This window comes from Pleurodeles waltl, chromosome 1_2 (genome assembly GCF_031143425.1).
Source record: "Pleurodeles waltl isolate 20211129_DDA chromosome 1_2, aPleWal1.hap1.20221129, whole genome shotgun sequence".
Classification (NCBI taxonomy): Eukaryota; Metazoa; Chordata; class Amphibia; order Caudata; family Salamandridae; genus Pleurodeles; species Pleurodeles waltl.
In genome coordinates this window covers 1,011,040,338-1,011,067,215 of record NC_090437.1, presented here as the reverse complement: position 1 = coordinate 1,011,067,215, position 26,878 = coordinate 1,011,040,338, and the positions used below count along the sequence as shown (strand labels likewise).

Sequence of the window (26,878 nt, the reverse complement as noted above, 5' to 3'; positions counted from 1 at the left end):
TTTTTAATAGAAATGGGCTTACTCTTTTGAGAGAGGGTTTTTGGATTAGCGCATCCCTCCCTAAATATCTCTTTAAATTTCCCTAGACTCCTCCCATTTTCTAGTAAGCATTTCTCGCCACTCCTCCATGTTCCCCCCACATTTCCTACTAAAATATAAGCATACTTTTGCAGAAATCTAAGCCACCATGATGGAGATCTCTGAATAGGAAAGAGAGGGAAGGCAGAGACAGTGATCTCCATTTGTACATAAGTGTATATGGTTTTGTAGTAGGTGAGTAGTTCTACTGTAGTACTACTTCACTTGCTACAAAATACAGTTTGTGAATAGGCCCCAAAGTGTTGAGCATGCATTGGTTGTGGATTGTAGAGACGTTTGCAAGATAATGTTCACTTAAATCAAATGCAGCCAAGAGGGAAATGTTTGTAGGCTTGTATGCAAGTTTATCCTTTACAGCATGAATTGTCACAATTGTCCATATGTTCTTTCAAAAACATAAAAGTGTAAGTGTTTGTAACTGTGTGCTGTCTGCCACCACACCCTACGCGCACGCCTCAATGACACAGTGATCCGCGACAGAGCCCTGGACTGGATCACCTCCTTCCTCACCGGCAGAACTCAGAGTCCGCCTCCCTCCATTCCACTCTGAAGCCACCAAAATCATCTGCGGCGTACCCCAGGGATCATCCCTCAGTCCAACCCTCTTTAACGTCTACATGGCTCCGCTCGCAAACATCACCCGGTCCCACAACCTCAACATCATCTCATACGCCGAAGACACCCAGCTGATTCTTCTCCCTCACCAAGGACCCCACCATCGCCAAAACCAACCTTCACAAAGGAATGAAGGCCATTGCCGAATGGATGAAGAACATCTGCCTGAAACTGAATTCCCCAAAAACTGAGGTCCTCATCCTCGGCTCCACCCCCCCGCTTGGGATGACCCCCGGGGACCTGCCACACTGGGAAGCGCACCAACAATCATCCACCACACACGCAACGTGGGATTCATCCTGGATTCATCACTATCAACTACCCAGCAAGTCAAGGCCATCTCTTCCTCCTGCTTCAACACCCTCCGCAAGCTTCGGGAGGTCTACAAATGGATCCCCACTGATACCAGAAGGACGGTCACCCAAGCCCTCGTAAGCAGCAACTGGACTATGTTAATTCCCTCTACGCAGGAACCACGGCCAAGCTCCAGAAAAGACTGCAACGCATACAGAACGCCTCCGCAAACCTCATCCTGCACATCCCTCTCCACTGCCACATCACAGCCCACCTGAGAGACCTACACTCGCTCCATGTCAACAAGAGAATCACGTTCAAACTCCACACCCATGCTCACAAGGCACTGCACAACACCGGACCAGAATACCTCAACAGACGGCTCTTCTTCTACACCCCGACCAGACAGCTTTGCTCTGCAAACCTTGCCCTTGCCACTATCCCACGCATTCACAGAATGACCGCCGGTGGCAGATCATTCTCCCACCTCATCGCCAAGACGTGGAACACTCTTCCCACCCACATGCTATAGACACAGGACCTACTCACCTTCAGGAGACATCTCAAGATGTGGCTGTTCGAGCAGTAGCAGCCCCCCCTCCCCTCAGAGCCTTGAGATCCCCGCGGGTGAGTAGTGCGCTTTACAAATACTCTGATTGATTGATTGATAACTGTGAAGTTGCAAGGTTTTCCATTAATAATGTGCGAAAAAACTTTGCACTACACACACTTTAGACATGACTCTTCAGCTCCATTACTCTTATCCATTATAGCCTTAGAACCCGCCGTAGCAGGCTCTACCGGCTATTAAAGGCCCGCTCCCGAGTTAAATGCCCGAGCCGAAGGCAAGGGCATTTAACAAGGGAAAGGGCCTTTAATAGCCGGTAGAGCCCGCTACGGCGGGTTCTAAGGCTATTAGAACATTCTGCCACTCAGGGCAGAATGTTCTCTTAAAAAAAACAAATTGCTCACGGAGCCCGAGGGGATTAGAATCCCCTCAGGCTCCGTGAGGCTTTGTTCACAGCTGCTGCTGTGAACAAAGCCCATTGGAATGTTGGCGCTGCGGGCTTTTACCGGCCAGTAAAAGCCCGCAGCACTCCATTGTTTTCAATGGAGCTGCCAACTTCCAATGTTCTAATAATATGCAAAACACTGCTCCTAAGATATCTTGTGCCTCGAGTGTGTATGCTCAGATGTTTTGTGTCAGACTAGAGAATTGTAAACTCATTGTTCTGAGTGGGTTTTCTCCTCTCTGCTACGGTGATCCCTTCTATAGAGTCAGCAGAAGGAGCACTCCCAAGGGAACGAAGGTTGGGAAGAAATAACGAACTAAACAAACAACCTAAAATAATAAAGGTGACATATTGAATATTCACCTGCAAAGAAGATTCAAAACAACACTAAATGGTTTTTCCTTAAGCAACTGGTACTCCCTTCCCCCTGCCATGTGTAATAACACTCACACTATTCCTAACAGGATTTCTAGTTGCACCTGTTTCTATCTTGCTCTTCTTTTGTAGGCTAAACTAAAGATACACATTTACTGAATTCTGCCCCTACTATTTGTTTCTTCTCTTGTGCTAATGCCTTTTTTAAAGAGTTACCAGGCTTCAAGACGACCAGTTTCTCTTTTCAGTTCATTAACAGCTCCATGTTGTTGGCCCTTTTAATACACATTGGCCTTCCCTAATACTCATTCATTAGCTGGACTCTTTTTTTGGTGTACATTTCTCATCCCACAGATTGTCATATTGATTCAAGAAATTTGCACATAGATTAACCTGAGCTTCAGAGTTTATTTCACCCCTCAGATCCATATGTGCATACAGTGATTTAAAAGTGTCCATTGTTCACACAAGCATTCATTAACTTCGAAGAGGATTTTAGCTTTTAAAATCCAATTTCACCTTATTGATTCTGTGATCTAAAGTTACCATTGTGCATCCAAGTTGAAGTTTAGCCAATCAGTTGGGACAATCACTAAAGGTCTCTCAAATTTGTCTCAGCTGAACACCACTTCAATTGACCACTTATCTGTATTGCCGAGAAGAAACCAGGGTTGTCTTAAGAACATCCACTCAGCAACCTGCTCACAGTGCAGCAGCACCAGCACAAGTGAGCAACAGCACAGATTTGAATACCCAAAGTGTCTCGGCCTTCGAATTACAATACTACTGACAGCAATACCAATAGTCTTTCTAGGAAATACCACTTATATTAAAAACACATTGGCATTACAATATGTTTATTTACAAAAATTACATCCCCCTCGTATTCAGAAAAAGGAGAAACATACTTCTGATGCCAGAGTGTTATCCAAGGCACTTTATTGGATACGACTGTGAAAGATCTTTCTATAGCTTCATAGCCGCTGCAGAAAGCTCTACCAGTTGTTAAAGGCCCTGAACCTGTGGCTCAGGCCTATAACAAGGGTGAGGATCTTTAACAACTGGTATAGTCTGCGGGACAAGGGGGATAAGGCTATTAGAACATTCCACCGACTATGGGTAGAATGTTCTAAATTAAAGGGAGAAACATAAAGACAAACATTGGAATGTTGGCGCAGAACGCTTATACCAGCCTTTATAAGCCTGGGGCTACTCCACTGTCTTTAATAGAGCTCCCAAAATTCCTGTGTTATAATATAGCCTTAGAACCCGCCGTAGCGGGCTCTACCGGCTATTAAAGGCCCGCTCCCCGCGTTAAATGCCCGAGCCGAAGGCTCTGTTCTAAGGCTATTAGAACATTCTGCCACTCAGGGGAGAATGTTCTATTAAAAAAAAAATGTTCACGGAGCACAAGGGGATTAAAATCCCCTCGGGCTCCGTGAGGCTTTGTTCACAGCTGTTGCTGTGAACAAAGCGAACATTGGAATGTTGGCGCTGCGGGCTTTTACCGGCCAGTAAAAGCCTGCAGCACTCCATTGTTTTCATTGGAGCCCCCAGCATTCCAATGTTCTAATATAGCCTTGTAGCCACTGCTGAGGGCTAAACCAGTTGTTAAAGGCCCTGAACCAGAGTTATAGGCCTGAGCAACAGGCAAGGGCCTATAAAGACAGAGGGCCTTTGAGAACTGGAATGCCCGAGGCTAAAGGACTATAAGGCTTTTAGAAAATTCCACCCACTATGGACAGAATGTTAGAAATTAAAAAGGGAGAAACATTAAGACAGACATTGGAATGTTGGAGCAGAAGGCTTATGCCAGCCATTATAAGCCCAGAGCTACTCCATTGTCTTTAATAGAGCTCCCAGTGTTTAAAAGTTCTAATATAGCCTTAGAACCCGCCGTAGCGGGCTCTACCGGCTATTAAAGGCCCGCTCCCCGCGTTAAATGCCCGAGCCGAAGGCGAGGGCATTTAACAAGGGAGAGGGACTTTAATAGTCGGTAGAGCCCGCTACGGCGGGTTCTAAGGCTATTAGAACATTCTGCCACACAGGGCAGAATGTTCTATTAAAAAAAAAAATGTTCACGGAGCCCGAGGGGATTAAAATCCCCTCGGGCTCCGTGAGGCTTTGTTCACAGCTGTTGCTGTGAACAAAGTGAACATTGGAATGTTGGCGCTGCTGGCTTTTACTGGCCTGTAAAAGCCCGCAGCACTCCATTGTTTTCAATGGAGCCCCCAGCATTCCAATGTTCTAATAAAGGTTAATTTAGAGCCTCTTTTGTCCTGTGATGTGTAAATCATACGCTAGAAGCCATACAGTGGAAATCAACATTAATATGTTTATTTCAATAAGTAGAAGCCCACAGCCAGGAACAGTACTGGGAGATTCAAGCGCCTGCCAGCAGCTTACTAGTTCAGATGGCTGTAGTGCTCCAGAACCTCCTGTGAGCTCCAAAACAGAATTAGAGTGCAAGACAAATAATACATTAAGGAACCTCACATGCAAATTGAGGCTGGGAAATACAAATGAATGGAAAATGCAATAAGTTATAATATAAGCATACCACAACGCCTTTCATGTAGCAGGAAGACAGGACTCAGGCCTGATTCTACTATATATATATTGTTTCCTAACATTTGATGCTGTTGCAGAAAAAGAGCCCTCAAAAGTGGCTTTAACTGGATGTATATTGGGGCAATCGGGTCCAGAGCTGACGGGCTGCCAATTGGTTAAATTGGCAGCCAAGACCTCTTTTTATGCTGTGACCTGCAGAAGCCTCCTGCTTGCGATGTGCCCACTTGGATTTCTTGCTTTTCCTACCTACCAAAGCCTGTGATAAGGGTTAGGGTGGATGTTTATGCTATGATACCATTGTTGCTTTAATGGGGATGGGTTGTTTAATTTATTATTTTGATCATGGTCGACTCATGCTTTGCCAAGGAAGCAGGTACCAAGGAAGGATACCTTTGGTATCCCACACTAAATCTTCCAACAAATTGGTTGTCTTCAGCCCAGAAATCTGGGCTTTGGAACTCTGGTGGTGATGGGGTGAGCTGAGAATGTTTATGTCACTGTTTCTAGCCCTTTAATATATATTCAGTTTTTAAATGCCCAGAGAAAGAGAGGGGATGCAGCAGCGGGCTGAGTTATGTCCCAGCTGCCCAGGCACATTTCCCAGAAGGATGTGAAGGTGACCCCAATATGGTGACCTCTGGCTCGCATCAGAGCAGGGCCTTGCTCCCCAGTTGGAGAGCTGAGAGTTTCCTTAATTTCCGAAAGGAGCCCTTAGTTTATTCAAGGTGCTAGATCATGTGGTCCAGAGAAGACCTGTTGAGGAGCAGGGCATGAGCCTACAGAAGGTTTTATCTTTAATGGGGATTGTGGTTTGGAGTGGTAATGTCCAGTTTGCACTGTAAAAATGACATATACAGGAGGTTATTGTTCTCATGTAAGGTTGCGATAATTGTGATTTTTTACTAATTTGCTGGATGCAATAAATATGGCCAGAATATTATTCTCTAAACCAAAAAAACACGGTCTTGGGTCACTTCTTTCTGTGGAGCCCTCCCGCTGGACGGGCCCCCTTCCTAACGCCGACTGAGATAACCCACCTATAAATGAAACCACCCAAACCCGCCCCCACAGCTCCGCACTCACAGGATTGTCTTTTGAATACCTTCGGTCCTGTGGGGGAGATTCATACACTGCTAGCAGCAGCTGTTGCAAGAACAACTAGAGAATGAATGGTCTTTACTGCATACATGTAATTACTCTTTTTTTTTTCCAAGAGTAGGTTAAACAATATGGTTACTTATTGTTACTTGTTTTTAATGTTGGTTGGTTTTATGTATAGTTGAGTAAATTAATAAAAACCTGCTTTGATTCTCCTGGGCTACGCATACCCACTGCATAACTCCAATATCCTCTCCTCACTCCTTCTCATCTACTCCCTACGAAAGGCGCTATTTTCCAAGTACACATTCCTTCTGCCCATGCTAACAAAATCAGTTTTACGGTCAAAATTCCATATCCTAATTTGTAGATCCAGCATAAGGGAAATTTTAGGATTGTAAAGTGCACTGGTGGGCAATCGTCATTATGTGGATTTTTCCCATCCTACATTTAGACGCGGCTGCAGGAAATGCCTGAAACATCCACAATCTCATAGATGTGCGTGCATCCCACACGTTTTCCACAGCAAGACACACTCTGGAAAAACTTGTACAGTTACTTTACAAAGTGGTTGGAGAAACTGGGTTTCAAAGGTGAAAATAGGAAAGCAACACACTCAAATTTCATAGGGGGTTTTCCTCTACAGGAAAAGTTAAATGTGCAAATCCAAATTTCTGCCATCCTTTCACCAAGATTCTCTCTAAGAAAAATCCTCCTAAGTGTATATGAGAAGTGCTTCTGGAAATCTTCAACCCCAGAATTTCATAAATACTATACAAGTCTGAAATATACTCCAAACATAGGAGGAAATCTCCAGGGGCAGATTTTTGATAATCTCTGCACACAAAATCCTCATGAACCTGTATGCAGCAAAGATAATAATACCCAGAAGCTCTTCGTTTCAAGAGCATGGGTAATAGAAAGAGGTTCCATGTTAGATGCAGACTTGATACTGACAGTGTGAAGGTGTTGGCTGGTGTCACCATATGCTGAATGGCAGGGCTATCTGTGTTTTAGGGCCGCTAGATTTCTCAATGGATTTCATCACTGTCAACCATGCAGTACTGTTGAACACCTTGCAGGCTACCTTTGGTTTAGGAGCTGCGTGCTGTCTTGACTCTTTTCTTGATGATTAATTTGTCCACCTTGTGATGTAGGGCCAAATGCCCTACGCACCACTGTGTGTACTAATCTCTAGGAAATTCATAATTTACCTTTTATCTGTGGTTTTGACTGCTGTCTGCACCATAGGACATTCCTTTATTGGCCTATTATGCCAAGCCTCTGGGATTGTTAGTTTTATCGCCAATTCACTATAAAAACGTATGTAAAGTGGTCATGGTCATGAACCAAAATCTCTCCTGCATTTCATCAATATTTGCCATCTGTTTTGAGTCGTCGGTGTTGCTGTTCAAGCTTTTGTGTGATTCTGGCTTGACAAAGTGAATATCTTTCTTAGTCGCCTATCTCAATGTACTCTTGTGGCCCCGAAGGTAGTCCTTCATACTCAGCCAGGCTACTTTCTGTTGCTAGAGAAGAAAAATCCGTACCAAGGTACTAACCATGTCCGTGCCTTTATTAAACAACTTGTCAAGAAAAGAGAAAACAGTCTGCACACCAGCTGATGAAGAAAATGGTTTCCGCAGGATCGTGCTCCTTTTTTCTGCCCTTGGCTCTGTTCCTTGAGTCTGCACATTCTGATGCAAGACATTTCAACTGGAATTTTATTGTGAGGATGTAGGTTTTGGTTATAATTCATGTAATACTCTAAGGTCTGACTGCAAAACTCTAAATGTGTCGCCCCTATAGTGGAATTTTGGTAAGTGTACCATACTAAAGTCATTTCAAATATGGCGCTATGAAGAGGCGGTAGAGCAGGAGTCATTGAGACAACCAGCAGTGCTTTTATTGGGCAGGCAGAGGTGCTCAGCAAGGACCAGCCTGACAAGTTGATGTAGGATTTTTTTTGTTTTTAATCTCAGGCCCCAGTTCTCAGTTCATAGCTATTAAGTGATCAATATGAAACACACAAAAATCGAGTTTTGCATTTCCAGTAAAAACAGCACGAGGAGAACATTTTTCTTTTCTTGTCGTGCAGCAGGTTTCTTCTTTCCCTCAGCTGATGCTTTTAGATGAACCCTACTTGCATCTGAGATGAACAAGAGCCCTCTGCATCACATAGTCGAGGGAGGAATAGTGCACTTTACTGTCTGTTGTCTACCAGTGTAATGTTTGTACACTATTGCATACACTTCAGGAGTGGCCTTCTATGGTGCTTTTTAACCCACTGCCTCCGATAAGTGTAAATCTTTAAAGCGCACAGGAGGGGATGCAGGAAGCAATCGTCTTCAGAGGAGGCCACCTCCAACTACTCTTAGGTCAATCAATGAAGGATATTTTGTTCCTCGGTAGATGTGCTGTTTTACTTTGACTACATTTAAAAAAAACACACATGGAAGATGAAACACATAACTTGTTGTATGTATAGGACCTTTACTAGTCATGCTTTACATGGAACATTTGTCTCTAATTATTAGTACTCAATTTAACATTGTACATATTTCATTAGCCATGGAAGGATGACAGGCTGAGTTCAGCATGCCAGGGTGCTAATCTGTGACGTGCAGGCTACACATAGATCAGAACACTGAGGGCCTCATTACGAGGCTGGTGATCTTCAGACCGCCAGCCTCACGGTGGCAGTCAGGACTGCTGCTGCTGTGGTGGACTGACTGCCACATAAAGACCCTGGTGGTCAGACCGTCAGGGTTCCACCAGCACCACCAGGATCCATGATCCTGATGGCATGGTGGAGGCGGAGATCATAATCCTCCAGGGCAGCGCTGTATGCAGCGACGCCCTGCGGAGTACCACCTCATTCTCTGCCAGCCTTTTCATGGTGGTTTCACCGCCATGAAAAGGCTGGCAGAGAACAGGTGCAGGGGGCCACGGGGTGGCCCTCACTGCCAATCCACTTGGTATGGGCAGTGCAGGAGTCCCTCTGCCCAGCACAGTTGCAATGTTCACTGTCTGCTGGCCAGCCAGTGAACATTGCGAGGGTGCTGGTGCACCTTGCAGGCTACAGCATTGTCGCTGGCTCGATTACGAGCCAGAGAAAATGTTGTATCCTGTTTCCCGCTAGGCTTGTGGGCCGAGGTTTCTGCCCTTCCGACGATCACCACGAAGGCGGCCAAGCCAGCCTGTCGGGAGTTTGGCGGACAGGCTTTCCCACCCATCAAACTCATAATCAGGCCCTGAGTTTGCAGCCAAATCGGTGCATAGAGTCTTTCAAACACTTTGGTTACTGGAACTGGGTCTCAGTTTTTCACAAAGTTTTAAGAATGACCAAAGTCATAGTACAACTCACTCATCGTTCCAGGATGCAAAAGGGGAAACAAAGTACACGTCACTAGCACAAAGAAATCCAGGTAAACTACAGCACATACAAAATAATGCCCTGGGGCCACATAAGAGGATCAAGTTGAAGAGATTTATTCAAAAACTGGAAAAGGTAACTAGCTTTCCCTACATGGGAATTTGGTTCATTATCCGCTGAACTGGCAACGCACTTAACAAAATTAGCTAAGAAAACGGTTAACCAAGCTAGAGCTGGGTCCAGGTTTGCACATCATTTTGTTCGAGGCTCATTTCAACACTGCCGAATCCTGCAGAGTGACCCCATGGTATATACCGCCCAGAAGTCTGCGCCCCCCACCCCAGCCCTCTTCTAAATTCTGGGAGTGACGTGGAGAGCTCTGTGGAAGAAGATACTGCACCTTCCATATGCATATGAATGTCAATCTCAGAGGACAAATGCCTTTTCAGAAACTTGCGCCTAAAGCAAACAATATCTTCTCAAGGCAAGCAGCCAAGAAAAACACAGTAAAACAAGCACATAATTGATGAATGCTGGAAGGAGGTGGTAACTGCCACATGCAACCGAAAGAGAAGAAGGTTGATAATGGGGGGGAAGTGAAAGAACTGCAAATCGAAAGGAAATGTTCCTGGCCCATTGCAGAGTACACAGAATACAAACAAGTCACTAAGGCAAAGCTTTAAAGGTGGACTGTTTGTGCAGAATGGCAGCTGACACAATTCGTGCCAAGGGATCTTTGAGCCCAGCGAGGTAATACAAACACATGTGACAAATAGGTGTGATGCATAGGCCCCTGCAGCCCCTGTGGTGGAGTGTGGTCACCCATCCACCGGAAGGCCTTCCAGTCAGCCTAAAGGCAATGAATATTCATGAGATATTGGAGTCACAAGGGCCCATCACCACATTGAGCAGTGTGGGCATAATTTTGTTGTGCACCACTGGTAACGTGCCTGGACAATCCAGAAAAGAGGCATCTGTTCACCCTAGCCAGTGGAAGCCTAGTGCAAACCGTGCCACCTGACTAGAATTGCTGCTGTTTCAGCAGTGATACCTGCCCGTGTCCGGATGGTGAGATGGAAGCCCTCTACTTTGCCTTGAACGACTCCCCAATTTTCAATGAGAAAGACAAAACACCTTAAAGAAAGTGATGACAAAGTTGCCCACAGACGATCCACATAGCATGACTTGTCACCCACTGGTAGATCATATCGGAGGTCTGAGCTTGTGAGTTGTATCATTACTGCTGAGAAACAACACAGCGAAAACACTACTTTCCCTAATATTTATGTGGATTGGACATAAAGTGACACGGCAGGCCAGTAAAAAATAAACAGATGACAACCCTATCCAGGATAAAATGCTTCGAGTGACACCCAAAAATATAATTTTCATGGCTAAAGACTTTGCACATTTACAGCAAGAACCCCACTCTTTATATTATTTAGTTACATAGCACCTTATACCACGACTAGTGGCATGAGAAATGGTGATTGGTATACAAATAAAAATATTAGACCAATGCACTAATGCAAATAGTAACCTAAATAGGTCTAGAAATAAATATATACAGCATAAAATGATGAACATGGGTGAGACAGCCCAGACATTCAGGCTTTTAACAGGATCAGTTCCTAAAATCTCCTCCACACACTCCTCATGCATGAGGTTTGTATCCAGGTCTGGTATGACATAAGTATTCTTTATGAAACAGATTTCATCTAGCATCTTCAATGTAATTCTCATTCAAAGGACAGGCCGTTGCCCACCAGGATTCAATACTCTCCCCGTGGGTAAGATCCTATTTTTGTCTAAACATGATGTTTCAGTAGAACATAATAATAAGAGAGGGAAAGCAAAACCCTCCCCAAGAAATGTCGGAATTCCTTTACACCACCACAGCAAACCAGATTGGCTGGTTTAAGATTGAAGAATGGCAACAGCTTTGCCTCTGTATGAAATGTACCGAATACATGACTACAACACTTACTACATTACACTCCAGCGCCTACCATAGCCAGTGCCCACATGCCTCTAACACAGTGGTTCCCAAACTTTTTAGAACAGCAACCCACTTTTTAGAACAACAAGCTTTTGCAACCCACCTACCCTTAGTGGACATCAGGTGGCGTGATTTTTTTAATATAGCAAAAGAATAGTGTGGTAGCGCATTGTCATTCAGAACATTTTCCATTTAAATGGCCAATAAATTTGCACAGACAGACATTTTTCTGATAAAGCTATATGTCACGCCAATTATGATGTGTGGAAATTGGGTTTCTGTGAATATTTATCATTTGTGCATCACCAAGTAATTGATTGGTTTTGATCCTATTAAAATCTCTGTTTCCAGCATGTTTCAGAATTACCAAAAAGTTCTTCATTTTTGCTGGATGCATAGAGTTAATTTACAGGCAATTACACTTTGGTGTGTACTACAAAACAATAACATCCTATTGTCGCATAATTCACTTTAAACATTCCACTCACTTTGCAGTCAAAGAAAGAAAGGTAAAGACTAATCATCAAGTTAAAAGAATAAAGCAGCCTGACATTTGATCTCCGTCCTTGAATCACTGCAGGTTTGATAAGACAACACAGAATTTAAAAACATCTTTATTTATTGCTCTGACTTTCGCAACACAAAAATTCAGCTCACAACCCATCAATAGGTTGCAACCCACAGTTTGGGAAGCACTGCACTAGTCTAACATCTGCATGAAAATAGCCAACATGAACACACCACAACCTTCTTGGGTGTTCTTCCTTCTTCTCTTTGAAACTAACAAAAAAAGCAAAACTGTTCTCACTAGAACATTTCCTTTTTTACGCCACTACTCCCTACATAAAATATCACTACACCCTACATAAAATTTCCTGACAGCCCTGTCTAGAAACAACCCCCAACGCCTGCTGTCTTTGAATCACCATCATGCCACCAAAAGGCCTCCCAATTGTAAAGCCTTGTGTCAACACCACACACACCTCTTTCGTGGTGCCACTCAAAGCACTCCCCCCCCACCGTCCAACTTGAAGGTCCCTTTCCCCATACATTGTCATTTAGTGTTTTGAAAACTTAATAATGCTATCTACACGAAATCATCAAAGCACTAAACCGCAACACCCACAGAGAGCTCTAGTTCTGCCATAAACTACCATCTAAGTAGCACAATGCTCTAGTACTCATCAGTCCGTCATGCTGAAAGGAAACATCCTTCTAGTGGTCGCAGCTCACTGGCGTATTACACACCCACACAAATACACAGGGATATCGTACATCCAAACAAATACACACCAACATAAATCCACAAATTCACACACACATGGCATCTACGAAATTAACTACTGCAGCCACTCACAAGCTGGGACCCGAACGTTTGCGAGCCACAAGACAGGACGATTTACCAGTGGCACATTCTGTATGTTGTTTTGAAGTCAGGAGGATAAAAGAATTGAGAAGTAACGCCCAACCACAAAAGAGGGAGACAGAGAGAGAGAGAAAGGTGTTTCTGCTGGAATGGGGTATAACAAGCGGATATGGTAAATACCAGGTCCAATTGCACGTTTTCCCTGCTTTGGGGAAATGACAGGCCCAACTCTGCAGACATTTCACACCTGCTTGGTTTTGTTAAATGTTGTGGGGCTTCTTTTCTCAGCCATGGGTGGTCTGGAGTGCAGAGGCAGCAAGAGGGTAGAGATCCTCCAGGGGAGCTCCTTCGGATCCAACTTTGAGAACTTGATAATACCAGCCCTGGAAACACAGAAAATCATCTAGTTCCCCAGAGCGGTATTCCTCTGGGGCTACTGCTCTAGGGTACATGTAATGAGTGCCTCCGTTTTTAGGATACCCCTGACATTCACAAGAAACAATAAGTCGCACTGGAAATGTTACATCTGCTCACCCATTGAACTTACTCCTACTTCCCTTCATCCACAGCCCTTTCTTGCTATGGAACATGTTGTCTTTTTAACAGAATGCCACAAAGCTACATGGTGTGTGTGTGTGTGTGTATATATATATATATATATATATATATATATATATATATATATATATATATATATATATATATATATATATATATATATATATATATATATTTGTCCTATAAACAATGCATTCGATTCATTTTGAGTATACTACTCCATGCAGGCATACCTACTATGCTATCAAAATATATCTTCTCCAAAGCCTGAACCCCACAGCCATCAACGAATTTCAGAAAGGAAACTTCTAAAAAAAGACACTTGTATTAACCTTTTCAATTACACCACTCATTGGTAATAGGGCAACAATGAAAAAAAATACAAAATAGAATACAAAATATAAGGTGTATACCTTTATTGTGGTATTTCATACCATGGATAGAATCAGACATTAGATTAAAATTATCACACAGTGTGGGTGTCACAGTATGCAGTAATCTGTACTAATTGGGACATCCCTATTTGACATTTTTGCATCTTTGAAGCCATGGAAAAGCATGCCTACACAGATCAAATAGAGCGTGATTGGCGGGAGGTACTCCTCATAAAGCAAAGATGAAAGAACCCACTGGCTGCTACAAAGCATTTTCAAAGACATCTTTTGAGTCATCAGCTCTGAAGAAAAACATTTCCAGGGAGGTCACACCAAGGTATCTTTAATATTTAAAACACTGTAATCCCTTTTTATAGCTATCATGAGCTTAGGTTTAACTAGGAAATGTCAATAATGCATTCACAAATAGCATACTAAGGATGGTAAGATCATTAAAAGATAATAATTTCCAGCGTTTATGTAAAGACGGTTAATTGGGAACCACCTTGACGTTAGGTATCTGTATTCTACAGAAACAAGACTTTTTATGCAGGATACACATGGGCAGTTTAATTGGAGTCTGCATAGGAACTTCCTACCTGCAATCTGAGTGGCCGCCATACTATAGAATCAGCAAAGCTTATTACAACCTGCGTTTCTTAAATAGTTTTAAAGACGAATCTTGAAATTCACTGAGAAAATGTATTTTAGAACGATGAATGCAAACTTAGTTTTGTTTTTTGTTAATATGCGTGTGACTATTTTATTGTGCCTATATTTTTATTTTAACCAAAACATTTAATTAAATTAAAATGACCTATAACAACTATTTAATTCTTGTCAGTTTTTAAAGTGGGAGTTTCTATGGGCGTCTAACTTTGCCAAGGCATATTCTAAGGACCTCATTTTCTGAGGGCATTGTCATTTGAAGACAAGTTTTCTGATTTATATTTCAGACTCACTTTTGCAGATGATCATGTAGAAATCCTTAATATATTTTGCAAGTGAATAAAGCAGAAACTTTGACGTTTAACCAAAAAAATGAAGGCACCAGCAGAAAAATATGAGGCATTCAAAATATTGTTTCTCTTTCCCAAGGTCTCAAATAATTGACGTCATGTGCAATGCAAGTAAATCAAAATAATGAATATAATTTGGTGGAGATGGCTTTTACGAGTTACACAGTGTTATCAAATAGGGACGCCTTTAACAGGCGAAAAACCTCATAAACGAAGTCAACAAACTTAGTGAGTGAAGTATCAAATAACATGTACACCAGAATATGTGAACAATAATATGTAGCAGAAATGACTGAAATATTTTGAATTTATACTGCGATGGCATGATTTCTTTAGCAACTGCTGTACTTTAAAAAAAAAAAAAAATACTAAAATATTCTTTTTTTCCCCCTATTCAGAGCCTATCTACGTGCCTTTCCTTGTAGTGGGTTCAATTTTTATTGCGTTTATCATCGTGGGCTCACTGGTGGCAGTTTATTGCTGCACGTGCCTGAGGCCAAAACAAACGTCGCAGCAGCCAATCCGCTTCTCCCTGCGTAGCTACCAGACGGAGACACTCCCAATGATCCTGACATCCAGCAGCATCAGGACTCCATCGAGACAGTCCAGCATAGCCACCAGCTCCAGTTCCACAGGGGGCTCTATTCGCAGGTTCTCCTTCGCCAGAACAGAGCCTGGCTGCCTGGTACAATCATCGCCCCCGCCTTACACATCCACCCACACCATCCACCTGACAGCCCAGCCTGCTACCTTTCTGGTATCTCCACAGTACTTCTCCTATCCTCTCCAGACAGATTCTATGGGATCTAGCAAGAACTGCCAAGACTTTTGTCAGAGCTGAAACAGAAATAGAGGAAGGATTCAGATCACAGGGATGGTGCTTACAAAACAAATAGATACTTATTTACTGCTGTAGTGTTCAACTTCATAAAACTTGATGATCTGCACTGCTCTGGAACAAGTGAAAGAATTTCATGTGGCATTCTTGAAGCCACATACAAACCACGAATATTGGTAACAAAACCTCAGCACAGCAAAATCATAACAACTAGCAAAGTAATGATTAAAAAACACGCCTCCATTTTTAAAATGTTTTTCGACTTGAGATCATGCACAGTGTATTCAATGAAAGAAAGTGTACACATGCACTGAGAGTTTCAGTTGTTCAAAAGCAAAGCTCTTGCCTCGACATTTTCCCTAGCTTCTATTTATTGTTGGTGTGAGGCCACACTAACATCATAACCATTTGGATCCACTGCACCTAACTGTTATATATTTTTTAAATGAATAATGTACAAATGTAAAAAATGTAATATAAAATGTATTTACTAGATAATGACAGTACTAAATAATTAGTGGTTCCACAAAATGTGTTTTACGTTAATAAAAGTGTGTGGGTGAGATTAACACTTACGGTAACAGGTGGTGCTTGTGATCAAGATATTTATGTTAAAGTATTTGCGTTTTTTTTTTATTGCATAGTTGGGTGAACACCCAAGTTCTCTGCCTATGCCTGTCACGACCATTTAGAATGATTCTTCTCTATGTGGATCAAGTTAAGTAGCAAAATCCCAGAGATGAATGACCTTTGCCTTGGTTGATCTACGGCTTTGCCTTGGTTGATGTACGGATCCATGGGACCTGTATCTTCAAACTTTTCTTTCTACCTCCAACAAACATTAGATAGATGCCCACCAACGCCATCATTGAGAAAGTAGGTATGGAAACAAACACAAGCAACACAACTCTGAGATGTAACATACCTAAATAACTTCTTCATCCTACACATACCTTTTAGAATGGATGCAGAAGCAGAACTTCTCCAAGCAATGGTGGTAGGATGGGTGAAGGACATGAGCAGGTAAGGGTTGGAGGACTGTGGGGCAATCTAAATTGCTCATCTTCTGCAGAGAACAAGACCAGAGATCCAGTGAAAGGAAGCTCCAGACACAGTGGTAAGAGTTAGCACAATCTCCTGGCAGCAAGTGGCAACAGAACTCTCAGATACACCCCACCCTAGGTTCTACTCAGGGAACTCTAAAAACCTACAAATTCCCACATACTGAGCCGCCCAGCACATATTCCAACACACCCGCTTCCTTCACAAAAACGAAAAAAAATAAAGAAATAAAAAAATGAGTAAACAACATAAGAAAACAACATGAATTCAAAGATAAACAGACATGAATTGTACAAAATGTATGTCATAAGGTATTCCGAATTTAACACAGGACTCCAGTTAATACATGTCATAATCCTTAAACTTCACTGGACTCGATCATACTCTACCTGAAGCCCTGTTGTTGGAACAGTGGTTGTCAAACTTAGAGCCAGTTTGTACCCCCATTTTGTTACGTAGGTACTCAGCCTTGGATTCTGGCACTTCTGAGACAAAACATTTGTTCCACCTTTTACCATTTTCTAACACTACTATGTTATCTTTCTCTTCTTTTAAATGAATGTGTGCAGAAAACCATGACAAGCCCTTGCAAAGACAACCAGGTCTTTTGATTCTCACCCAGTGTCCAATTGGAATTACTAAGGTTCTGTGTCAATCATCCACAGTACTATATTTCATCTATAATGCAGTTCTCACATCCACCACCCCTGCCTTTTTCAGCACATTAACGGTTTTCTAGACATCCATTCATTCTTTAATTTAGATCTTCCAATCCTGCCACTCAGTATAAGTAAAAGAGGATATCCCTGTACTTATGTGAGGGGTTATTCTTATGGCCCATAGCATATCCTTCCAATGCAACCCATTGATAAGTGCAAGCTGTAATTGGTCGTTGGTTCACCCTCTCAACCAAACCATTACTGCGGGGATAGTATAAGGAATTTAGAATATGCTTTATGCCAGGGTTTTCCTGGAAGCTTTTCATTTCTCTGGATAAAAGTTAAGTGTCATTATTAGTCATTAATTCTTCTGAAAATTCGTTTCTCAAGAACGCTTCTTAAAGAATTAAATGACTGCATCAAAATTGATGTTGTCTACAAATTTCACTTTGGGCCACTTACTCATGAAGTCTACCAAAACTAAAGCATACTTGGGTGTGCTACCTGTAGCTCCAAAAGGTCTAGTCTAGACACATCAAATGCCACTTTACACCAAGATGTCTTTTTAACTATGATAGGGTTGACAGGAGAGGAGCATGTCACCTAGGATTTATCACTGAGGACACACATGCAACATTCACTGACATAATATTCAATGGTTTTGTCCACCCCCGGCCACCAAAAATCCTCACTTACTCTGCACTTCATAGCATGAATCCCAAGATGACGTTCTCGGCCAAATCCAGGAATCTTCTGTGTAGGCACCCCAGGGCCATCAATAGTCCACCCCTGCACATAATGCCCCCAACAATGGGCAATTCCTCCCCCCCTTTAGGGAATCAATGCTTCAGGGGTATACGTTTGTTAATGGGCTAACCATTCACAACAAAGTTTGCCACATCCTGAAGCTCCTTGTCATCCAACACTGCTTCCAACCACTCCTGCTCAGATAGATCCCTCCTTCATAGTGTAATCAGCTGAACTCACAACACATACCATCTCAAGGTCATCTGTTATTTCATATGGTTCTTCACTCTTCTCCGGTGGCAATCTAGACAGGCAATCAGCCACAGAATTCTTGCCCCCTGCCACATATTCCAACTTGTAATTAAATTCTTGCAATTTATATTGCCATTTGGCAATATGCGGGGCAGCTCTCCCTTTTTCTTTAGGAGCCTGCGCAAACACACAGTTTTATCCAGGAACTTGTTAACAAATTCGGCAGATTATTCAATAAACTGAGGAATGAGGGAAGCTGGTCTTTGTCCTTGGGTTTTGGCACACCTTGGACGGCTTCTAGAATCTTTATTTTGGGTTCAATCCCCTCCTCCCCCACCTGACACATGGTGACCCAAATAATCCACCCCCTCCTGAAAAAAAATACATTTGTCTGTCTTTAAAGTTAACTCACAAGCCAGTCATGTTCAGCCTTAGTCTCACCAAATATCAAGATGTCATCTTGGAAAAACGTGACCACCCCTTGTTGTTCTTAAATAAATTGTTCATTGATTTTTGGAATACAGCTGATGCAGATGCCAGACCAAATGGCATATGGACATAGCAATATGCTCCTTCTGACGTAACAAATGATGGCGGGTATTTAGAATCCCAGCTTAATTTAACCTGATGATAAGTTGATTATACATCTAGAGGAGTGAATAACCTAGCATTATCCAACATCATCAGCATTTAATTGATGTTAGGAAGGAGTTGGCAAGCCACCTAAATATTAGAATTTAGATCTCTCAAATCTACACAAAGTCTTAAGGACTTATCAACTTTACCTGCTCAGACTATGGGGTTCGGTCATTCCGACCCTTAAATGGGCTTGATTATGCCCATGGAACACAATCTCTCTAATTCAAGTTTGAATTCTTCTCACGACCTTAATGGCACTTTCCGTACCTTGTGGGCTACTGCTTGTGTGCAGTCTTTAAGAACTATGCGATCGTAGAAACACTTTAGCTTTCCCAATTTCTCATTAAAAACCTCAAAGTAATCCCTGATCCACTCATCAGCCTTCGAATGACAAACCAGGCTTGAACTGGGTAGGCTCGCCTTTTGTTGTGCACAATAAACTCCACTCACTTTTTGTTTAGATAATACCATGTCAGGATGATTGGGGTCCAAAACAATTCCAAGGTCCCCTTGTTCATCCCAACCCAACAAAATGTCACCCTCATTGAGAATGTATACTGGTCCCACAGAAGATTTCCCCATCAAATTCCAACTTGGCATCAAATTTATCCATAACCTCTACTCTTTCTTGCCCTCAAATGCAAACATTTTTATGTGAGATTGATGCACCTGAACGTCCTCCAACCCACTAAAACCCTTCACATTTATTAGCGTGAAAGGAGAACCAAAGTCTGCCATGAATCGAACGTCACTATTATTCACAGTAATCACTCAAGGTGGGGGGCTTTTACCTCACCCAATTATGGTTGATATTTCCATGGCACCACTGCCTTCCTGACTAGATGAGGATAACATTAGTACAACATTGCTATTCTTATCAGTCAATAGAATCTTCATCAATGTTTTAACAACCTGCAAAGAAGCATTTTTTGTCCTGATTTTACTCTGCACACATGTGCAAAGTGGCCTTTCTTGCCACATTTAAAACAAATTTGGTTCACAGCAGAACAGAATTTGGCATTTCCTAGATAAGACTTGGTGCCACAGCAGAAACATGAAGTCTCATTCTTCTTGCCCTTTGACTTGGATGGTAAGACTTCAGAATTATGTAAAATACTGGCATTAACTTCCTTTGCAGGGTGTTTTGGATTGTGTTTCAAATTGAGTTGTTTTACTTCACTAGACTTAACACACTTGTATATTTCATTCATGCACATTTGAGAACACTTAATGCTTCTGGCCAGATTTAGGGCTGTCTCTAAATGGGGGTCCTCCATGGATAAAAGCTTCTCTTGAAATTCCTTGTTGGTAGTTCTTTCGATCAACTGATCTGGGATGATTTAATCTCTGAATTCCCTATAGTTGCCTGTAACACCAAGTGTTCATAGAGCGGCAACAAAATAGTATTGGACTCCCTGGGAATTTGGGAACACTGAAGAAATGTGTGGCACTCAAATGCTATATTTTCCTGGGAATTAATCTTTTACCCAAGTGTTTGGAAACCACAGAATCACCATCTTCTCCTTCACCCGCGTGGACATTAACTACTTTCAAAGGTAGGGTTTTCAATATGTTTCTTCCTACAGAACCCAAGTTCTCTATTAGAAGCACTTTTTCTTTTATGATTTGAACATATCCCCATCAATCGCTTCTAAATATGCTTCGAAGGTCTCATTCCACTGTTGCCAGTCAACAGAAGAGTGCCAGGTACTTGAAGAAAAGGTGGTGGTGCTAATATTTATTCCATGAGGTGACTATACATAAGGGAGTTGCTGCCACACCTTATATAGGATGAAACATTGCCCAATGTTTCTCTTATTGTAATAAAACATTTTCAGGATACATGCAGAACATAGTTGTGGAAACCGGCAGTGATAAGTACATAATATTATAAGTTGTTAACTTTAAACGTAGGTGTGCCTGTCATCAACTGTTGATATAAGCCTAGTACTTTGCATAAACCAGGGTGTGCCTGGTAACAACATTAAATGCAGGCCTTCTCCAAATTCACAAGTGTGCCTGTCGCTGTAAATCAGTGCAGGCTTTCTAACACCGTGATGCACATACAGTTTAAGGATATGTCCCTCAATTCAAGGTGGCTACCACATTGCATATGTGGTACATGTGTTTTTATGGAAAATAGGCACAGTTTGGGAAGGTTCCCAATTCTGCAAAATGGCCACCAGGAGTGCATGCTTCAGTGCCAGTTTTCAAAGGCGGTGGGCTTGACAAACCTGTTGGAAGTACTGCAAGTCTTTTACAGTGGCCGCTAAGGCACGTACGCATACATGTGTTTTTATGGCCAGTGGGGTGCAAAACCTGATTACATTAGAGCGGTTTAGCCATGCTGTGCACACCCACCTTGAAAGGGTTACACACTGGTCTGCACGGGCAGGGCACGGCCAGAAAAGGTGATGAGGTTTTTGGTGGCATTTTTGGAAAGACCAGTAGGGTATATTATTTTGAAACAGTTTGGGCCTGTTTTTCTTGATTCGTCAGGCCCCCACCATGCACTTCTAATTTCCCAAGATATTTTATCATTCATGACATCTTCTTTGACATCATTAATTAAATCACTGTAACATTTGCAGTAAAATGATTGATGAGAAAACTGTGCATGGAGAGGGCGCGAGTTATAGCTACCTTAGGGCACGAGTTACAGTTACTTGAAATAACTAACTATAGCAGCTGAATTTCTATGTTTTTTTGCATGTAAAATCTGAACTTAACTATAACATCCCTGTAACCTTTGGCTTTTTAGTGAATCTCTAAGGTTTTTTTTAATTCTATTTCCTAACTATAAATAAAACGTTTGGGGTTTTTTGTGAAAAAAAATATATATATTCACTTAAAAAACCAAAGGTTACAGGGACGTTATAGTTAGGCTCACATTTTAAATGTACAAAACCATAGAATTTATAGAGATTCACCTGTTAGAGTTATCTCAAGTAACTATAACTGGTGCTCTAAGGTAACCCTAACTTGTGCCCCTGCCATGCACAGTCTTTTAATCAAAAATGTTACTGCAAATATTAAATTGATATTATCAATGATGTTATCAAAAATGTCATGAGTGCTGTAATTTTTGGAGCAATTAGCAGTGCATGGGTGGGAACGTTTTGTTTTGTATGTGTAAAATATGAGCCTAACTACAACTTCCCCGTTACCTTTGGTTTTTAAGTGAATTTATAAGTTTTTTAAACTTCTATTTCCTAACGATAGCATCTCTGTAACCTTTGTTTTTTTCTCTGTTTTTTTCAATGTAAAGTAATTTTTATTACTATACGTAAATCCAACCACCACCGCGCAAGGCCTTCAGCCATGCGCAGCGGTGGTTGGCCGTATAACAACCCAACACCACACATATTGCCTGCAGGGCCTGGCCTGGATTCTCAGAATTTACATTGGGACCTTATTCATGACTTATTTGGTCCAGACTCAGATCAAGATCAGCCCCAGGTACAGATAGAAGTGCATTTTATGACCTTCCATGGCATTCTACAAGTGTCCACTGCATCCAATGAGCCCCTTCTTCCACTTACCAAAGTCTTAATAGAGACAGTAAAGGAACGCTGGTCACATCCAGCAACTATTACAGCGGTTTGCTGTGCTATTGCTCGTAGATATAAGCCAGTGCCTAATGATCTGGCTTTTCTTTCCCTTCATCCTTTTCCTAAAACCTTCATTAATCAAGCCTCCTCCACTGCTAATCTAGACCCTGTTGCCTCTCCCTTCCACCCCCCAGACATGGAGTCCAAACAATATGAGAGAAGAATTTATTTTCCTCAGGACGTTTAGGACTATGATCCTTTAGTGCAACATGCCTTTTTGGCATCTACAAGTATGCCTTATAGGATATAGAAAACAAGGCAATTTCCTGCCTACCGGTCCACCTTGGACCCCACTTTGCACAATTTCACATTCCACGTGCTCATCAGTCTCCCTGAGGAGGCATGCCTTTTTCCGTTCCACTAATTGACATTAGTTTATATAAGGAGATGAAAAATGAACGTTGAGCTACAGCCAGTTCCTTAGGTCACCAAGCTTCCTCTTAGGTCTCCAAGGTTCTTCTAGAATAATATTTCTTGGACCAAAACCTTATGTTAAAGGCAATTCCTACAGGCAGCGCCAATTTTCATCAACCACCCAGCATCAACAGGCCAGTTCCCTCACGCACCAGCACAGAGGCAGTGCAAAACAGCTTCAGTCCTCCTCCTCCTCCCTGGTATCACCAGAGAAGCCATAGATGTTTGGCTGTGCAAGACAGTGGAAGAACTGGTAACCGTTTTTCTATTATCTTAGAGAGGCATTTCTTTAGACCAATGATTTTACAAATAGTAATAAACAAGATATACCTTACCCTTCCCAAAACAACCCCATGACCTTCCTCCCCAACAGTCCCTTCAATGCGAAGAACTTCTAAGAATCTTGCAGCAGGAGGTGGCAGCCTTCTGCACAAAGGAGCAATGGAGTTGATGTCAGAGCAGGAAAAAGGTACAGGTTCTAACATCCTCAAGGACAGCGGTCACCGTCCAGTCCTAGACCTCTGACTCCTAGATGCTCTGTCTAGCTCAAATCCTTCTAGAGCTAAATACCGAAGACTGGATGGTGTCTTTCGACTTGTAGGATGCCTATTTTCTTATCCCAATCCTGCTGTCACACAGGCAGTATCTGCAATTTGTGGTGGGTTCTACCAACTACCAGTTTTCAGTCCTTCCATTTGATCTTACATCAGCACTGAAAGTTTTCACCAAGGTCCGTGGGTGGGTGGGGTGGCAGCTCATTCAAGGAGGTCTGGGGATTCCAGTATTTCCGTACCTCTACAGTTGGCTGCTAAAAGACAATTTGCAACACCTGGTGTCATGCCACCTGCAAAAACACATCTCTGTTGTTCAACTTGGATTTACAATCAATATACCCAAGACTCAACAAGAGCCCTCCCAGAGCCTCCTCTTCATAGGAGCAATACTCAATACCACCTTACTCCAAGCGTTCCCTTCTCCACAATCTTTTCAGGACATATGAAATGTGATTCTGATGGTTTCAACTAGGGGCTCGGATTTTAATCCTGACAGTACTGTGACTGCTCGGTGTGTTGGCTTCCTGCATTCTCTTGGTCACTCATGCAAGGTAGCACATGAGGGCTCTCCAGGCATACTTTCAAAAGTTGTGGCTCCAGCACTAGGAAGAACTAGCTGGGGGAGTGGTCTGGCTCCGTAAGATGGCGGACGGAGCTTAGGAGAGCTCCTGCCACCTGACTCACAGCCCGGGAAAATATGCTGCTCCCCAGACATAAACGTTGGGGAGAGCGACGGCGCCAAGTGGCCAAGGCTTGGGGGCATGCGGAGAGCCGGGAGGCCTCGCGGAATGTGGCGATGACAGCGGCGACTGTCGGGTCTGCCGCGTGCCGTGAGGAATGGAGAAGGAGGCTTCCTAGATATAGCATGCTAAGAGGGCTCCCTCAGCTATGGTGAGGAGCATGGGACGCAGAGGGGCCTAGGGGTAGTATGTGGCCCCCGGCCTCGCCTTGTTCTGTCTCCTTTCCCCGCCCTGCAGCAAGCGAGATAGGCCACTCCCCAGAAATCGGGGGGAGCAGCGGATCTGGAAGTCTGGAGTGCAGGAAGCCTCGATAGACCGGATGGCCTTGCAGAGGGCGTCACTGGTCGTGGCCGGTTGCCACGCGTTCTGGTGTGAAGAGGAAGCAGCGGTCTAGCCAGACCACACTGTCAGGAGCCTTGGACGCGGTGAGGGGAAGGGGGCTGTGAAGAGGCCTACAGAGGACACGCCCACTACCTCCCTCGCCGTCCTTTAGCTCCTTGTGGCAGTGCAGCCTCATTGAACATGGGGTTGGCTCCCGGTGATAGTTGGGCAGACTGTGAGCCATGGTGCATGCAGAGGACGAGGAGGAGGTGACCTGGACTGGGACACGCCAAGTGGGCCCTGGATTGCGGTGAGGACAAAGGGGGTTGCGGAGAGGCCTAGGATAGTGGTGCCCCCACTGATTTCTTCACTATCTCCCTGATATTCCCTGCGGCCTTCCATAGTACCAAGAGGAGGCGCGCAGGGAATATCAGGCAGTGGTGACCGGAATAGGCGTGGGACGAGGGGACCGCTGGATGGGGGAGCAGCAGTCACCTAGGGGAGCCCTCCCCACTGGTCCAGGTCTGCGGAGGAAGTGGCCGACAACAGTGTCGCCACTAATGGAGCCATGGATCTCCCTGATGAATGAAGCCGGGAATGTGGGGGGGAGATCGGGCTCCGACGTGAGCCACTGCTGAGGCAAGGGTGGTGTTGGTGGTGCCACTGGATATTGCAGCAATCCCTGTAAATACAGGCCAGTGGTGGGGTGTGTAGGGCCCTCGCGGCCCCCCCCCCCCCTTTGCCTGGTAGAAGCACCTGGCAGGTTTCAAAAGACAACAAAGGGCGATGCATTACAGGCATACTGCTTCACTAGTGGTGGCGTACTGCTTGAGGGGCTCTGAATTCCCCACCACAAGAAGGAAGAGAGGAGGTTCCAGCACCGGCTCACAAGAGCAGAGAGCGGCCGCATCTCTGGGCCCAATAGGGACGCAGCGCGGCGAACAGAGATGGATCTGACACCCACCCTTCATGGTGAAAAATTTGACAAAATCCTAGAAGCCATAGCTGGACAAGACTTACGCAATAGAGTAGATGTGGTGGCTGTGGAGGTAGGCTTATTATGGGAAGACCAGATGAAGTTTTCCGCAAGAGTGACAAACACAGAAAGCAAACTGAAAGCCTTACGGCCATTGCTAATAGAGCTGGAAGAGAAAGTTAGCTCCTTCACTTATAAGGTTAGAGAATTGGAGCACTGACCAGAGGATTCAGAAGGTAGATCCCGACTGAACAATATTCGAGTAGTGGGGGTCCTGGGGGGCAGAAGGACTAACCCCTATACATTTTTTTTAGACCTGGATAGCCCAATTGGTGGGAACAGAGGCATTGTCTCCACACTACATCGTAGAGCGAGCACATAGAGTAGCAGCCCGAAGGCCGCCAGCTTGAGCACCACCCAGACCGGTACTGATACGCTTTCTTAATTATAGGGATAAAGAGGCAGTGCTGCAGAGGACCCATGCAGCATCGCCTCTGCAGTATGAGAACTCATGCATCTACCTGTTTCCGGATTACACAGCCACAGTCCAGCGTCAACGGGCCTCCTTCGTGGGGGTAAAGAAGCACCTATGCCAGGCCAGCCTAACATACTCCCTATTATTCCCAGCCAGACTCAAAGTAATAGCCAATGGCACCAGTTTCTTTTCTATGGAGCCTACGGACACCGGGGACTGGGTGGAGCAGCACAGGTATGAGATCTCTAAGCCATCATCGCCGAATGCACTCCGGCCTGGCCGCAGAGAGGGAAGCGTAGCAGGAAAACTCCCCAGGAGTTTGGCATGGATAGGGTGAAAGGAGCACCTACCCCGGCACTGACCGCTGCAATTGCACTATGGATGGACAAAGGACTAGCCATGTTGCAGATTAGTAATGAGCAACACAGACTCCGAGTCGGAGGGCTCGGCCAGCGAGACATTTTACCAGAGGTAATCCTGCTAACAGCTGAGATGCTACTCCAGGGAGGCACTGAATGGCAATGTAGGCATCGAAGACAAGGTCACTCTCCATGGCCTGCTAGGCCACCGGTGCTGTTGGAAAAGATTGATGGAATAGAATGTTTAAAACGTGATATTGCATTGTTACCTGAAGTGTTCTTGGAGGTCATGCAGCACACGCACTGGTAGTCACGCTAACACTGAGGTACAAACCAACTAACCCCCTGCCCTGCTCCTGGGCGCCCACAGGTCACGCTGCTGGATACCCCTTTGTTTGGGATCATGTGTTTCTGGTTTGCGTTTACCTAGTTGTTTAAAGTAGCCCTGGGATTGGACTTCCGCGGATCAGTTAT

At 43.7% G+C, this 26,878-nt stretch overlaps 1 protein-coding gene across 1 annotated transcript in view; it reads left to right on the top strand.

Moving 5' to 3' along the window:
- SHISA3 (shisa family member 3) overlaps positions 1–16,164 on the top strand; it is a 56,586-nt gene extending 40,422 nt beyond the window's left edge. Inside the window, exon 2 of the mRNA XM_069201797.1 lies at positions 15,156–16,164. Coding sequence (XP_069057898.1) covers positions 15,156–15,598 — 443 coding nt within the window. The 3' untranslated portion in view covers positions 15,599–16,164. The remainder of the gene's footprint in view (positions 1–15,155) is intronic.
- Positions 16,165–26,878: the final 10,714 nt, after the last annotated feature.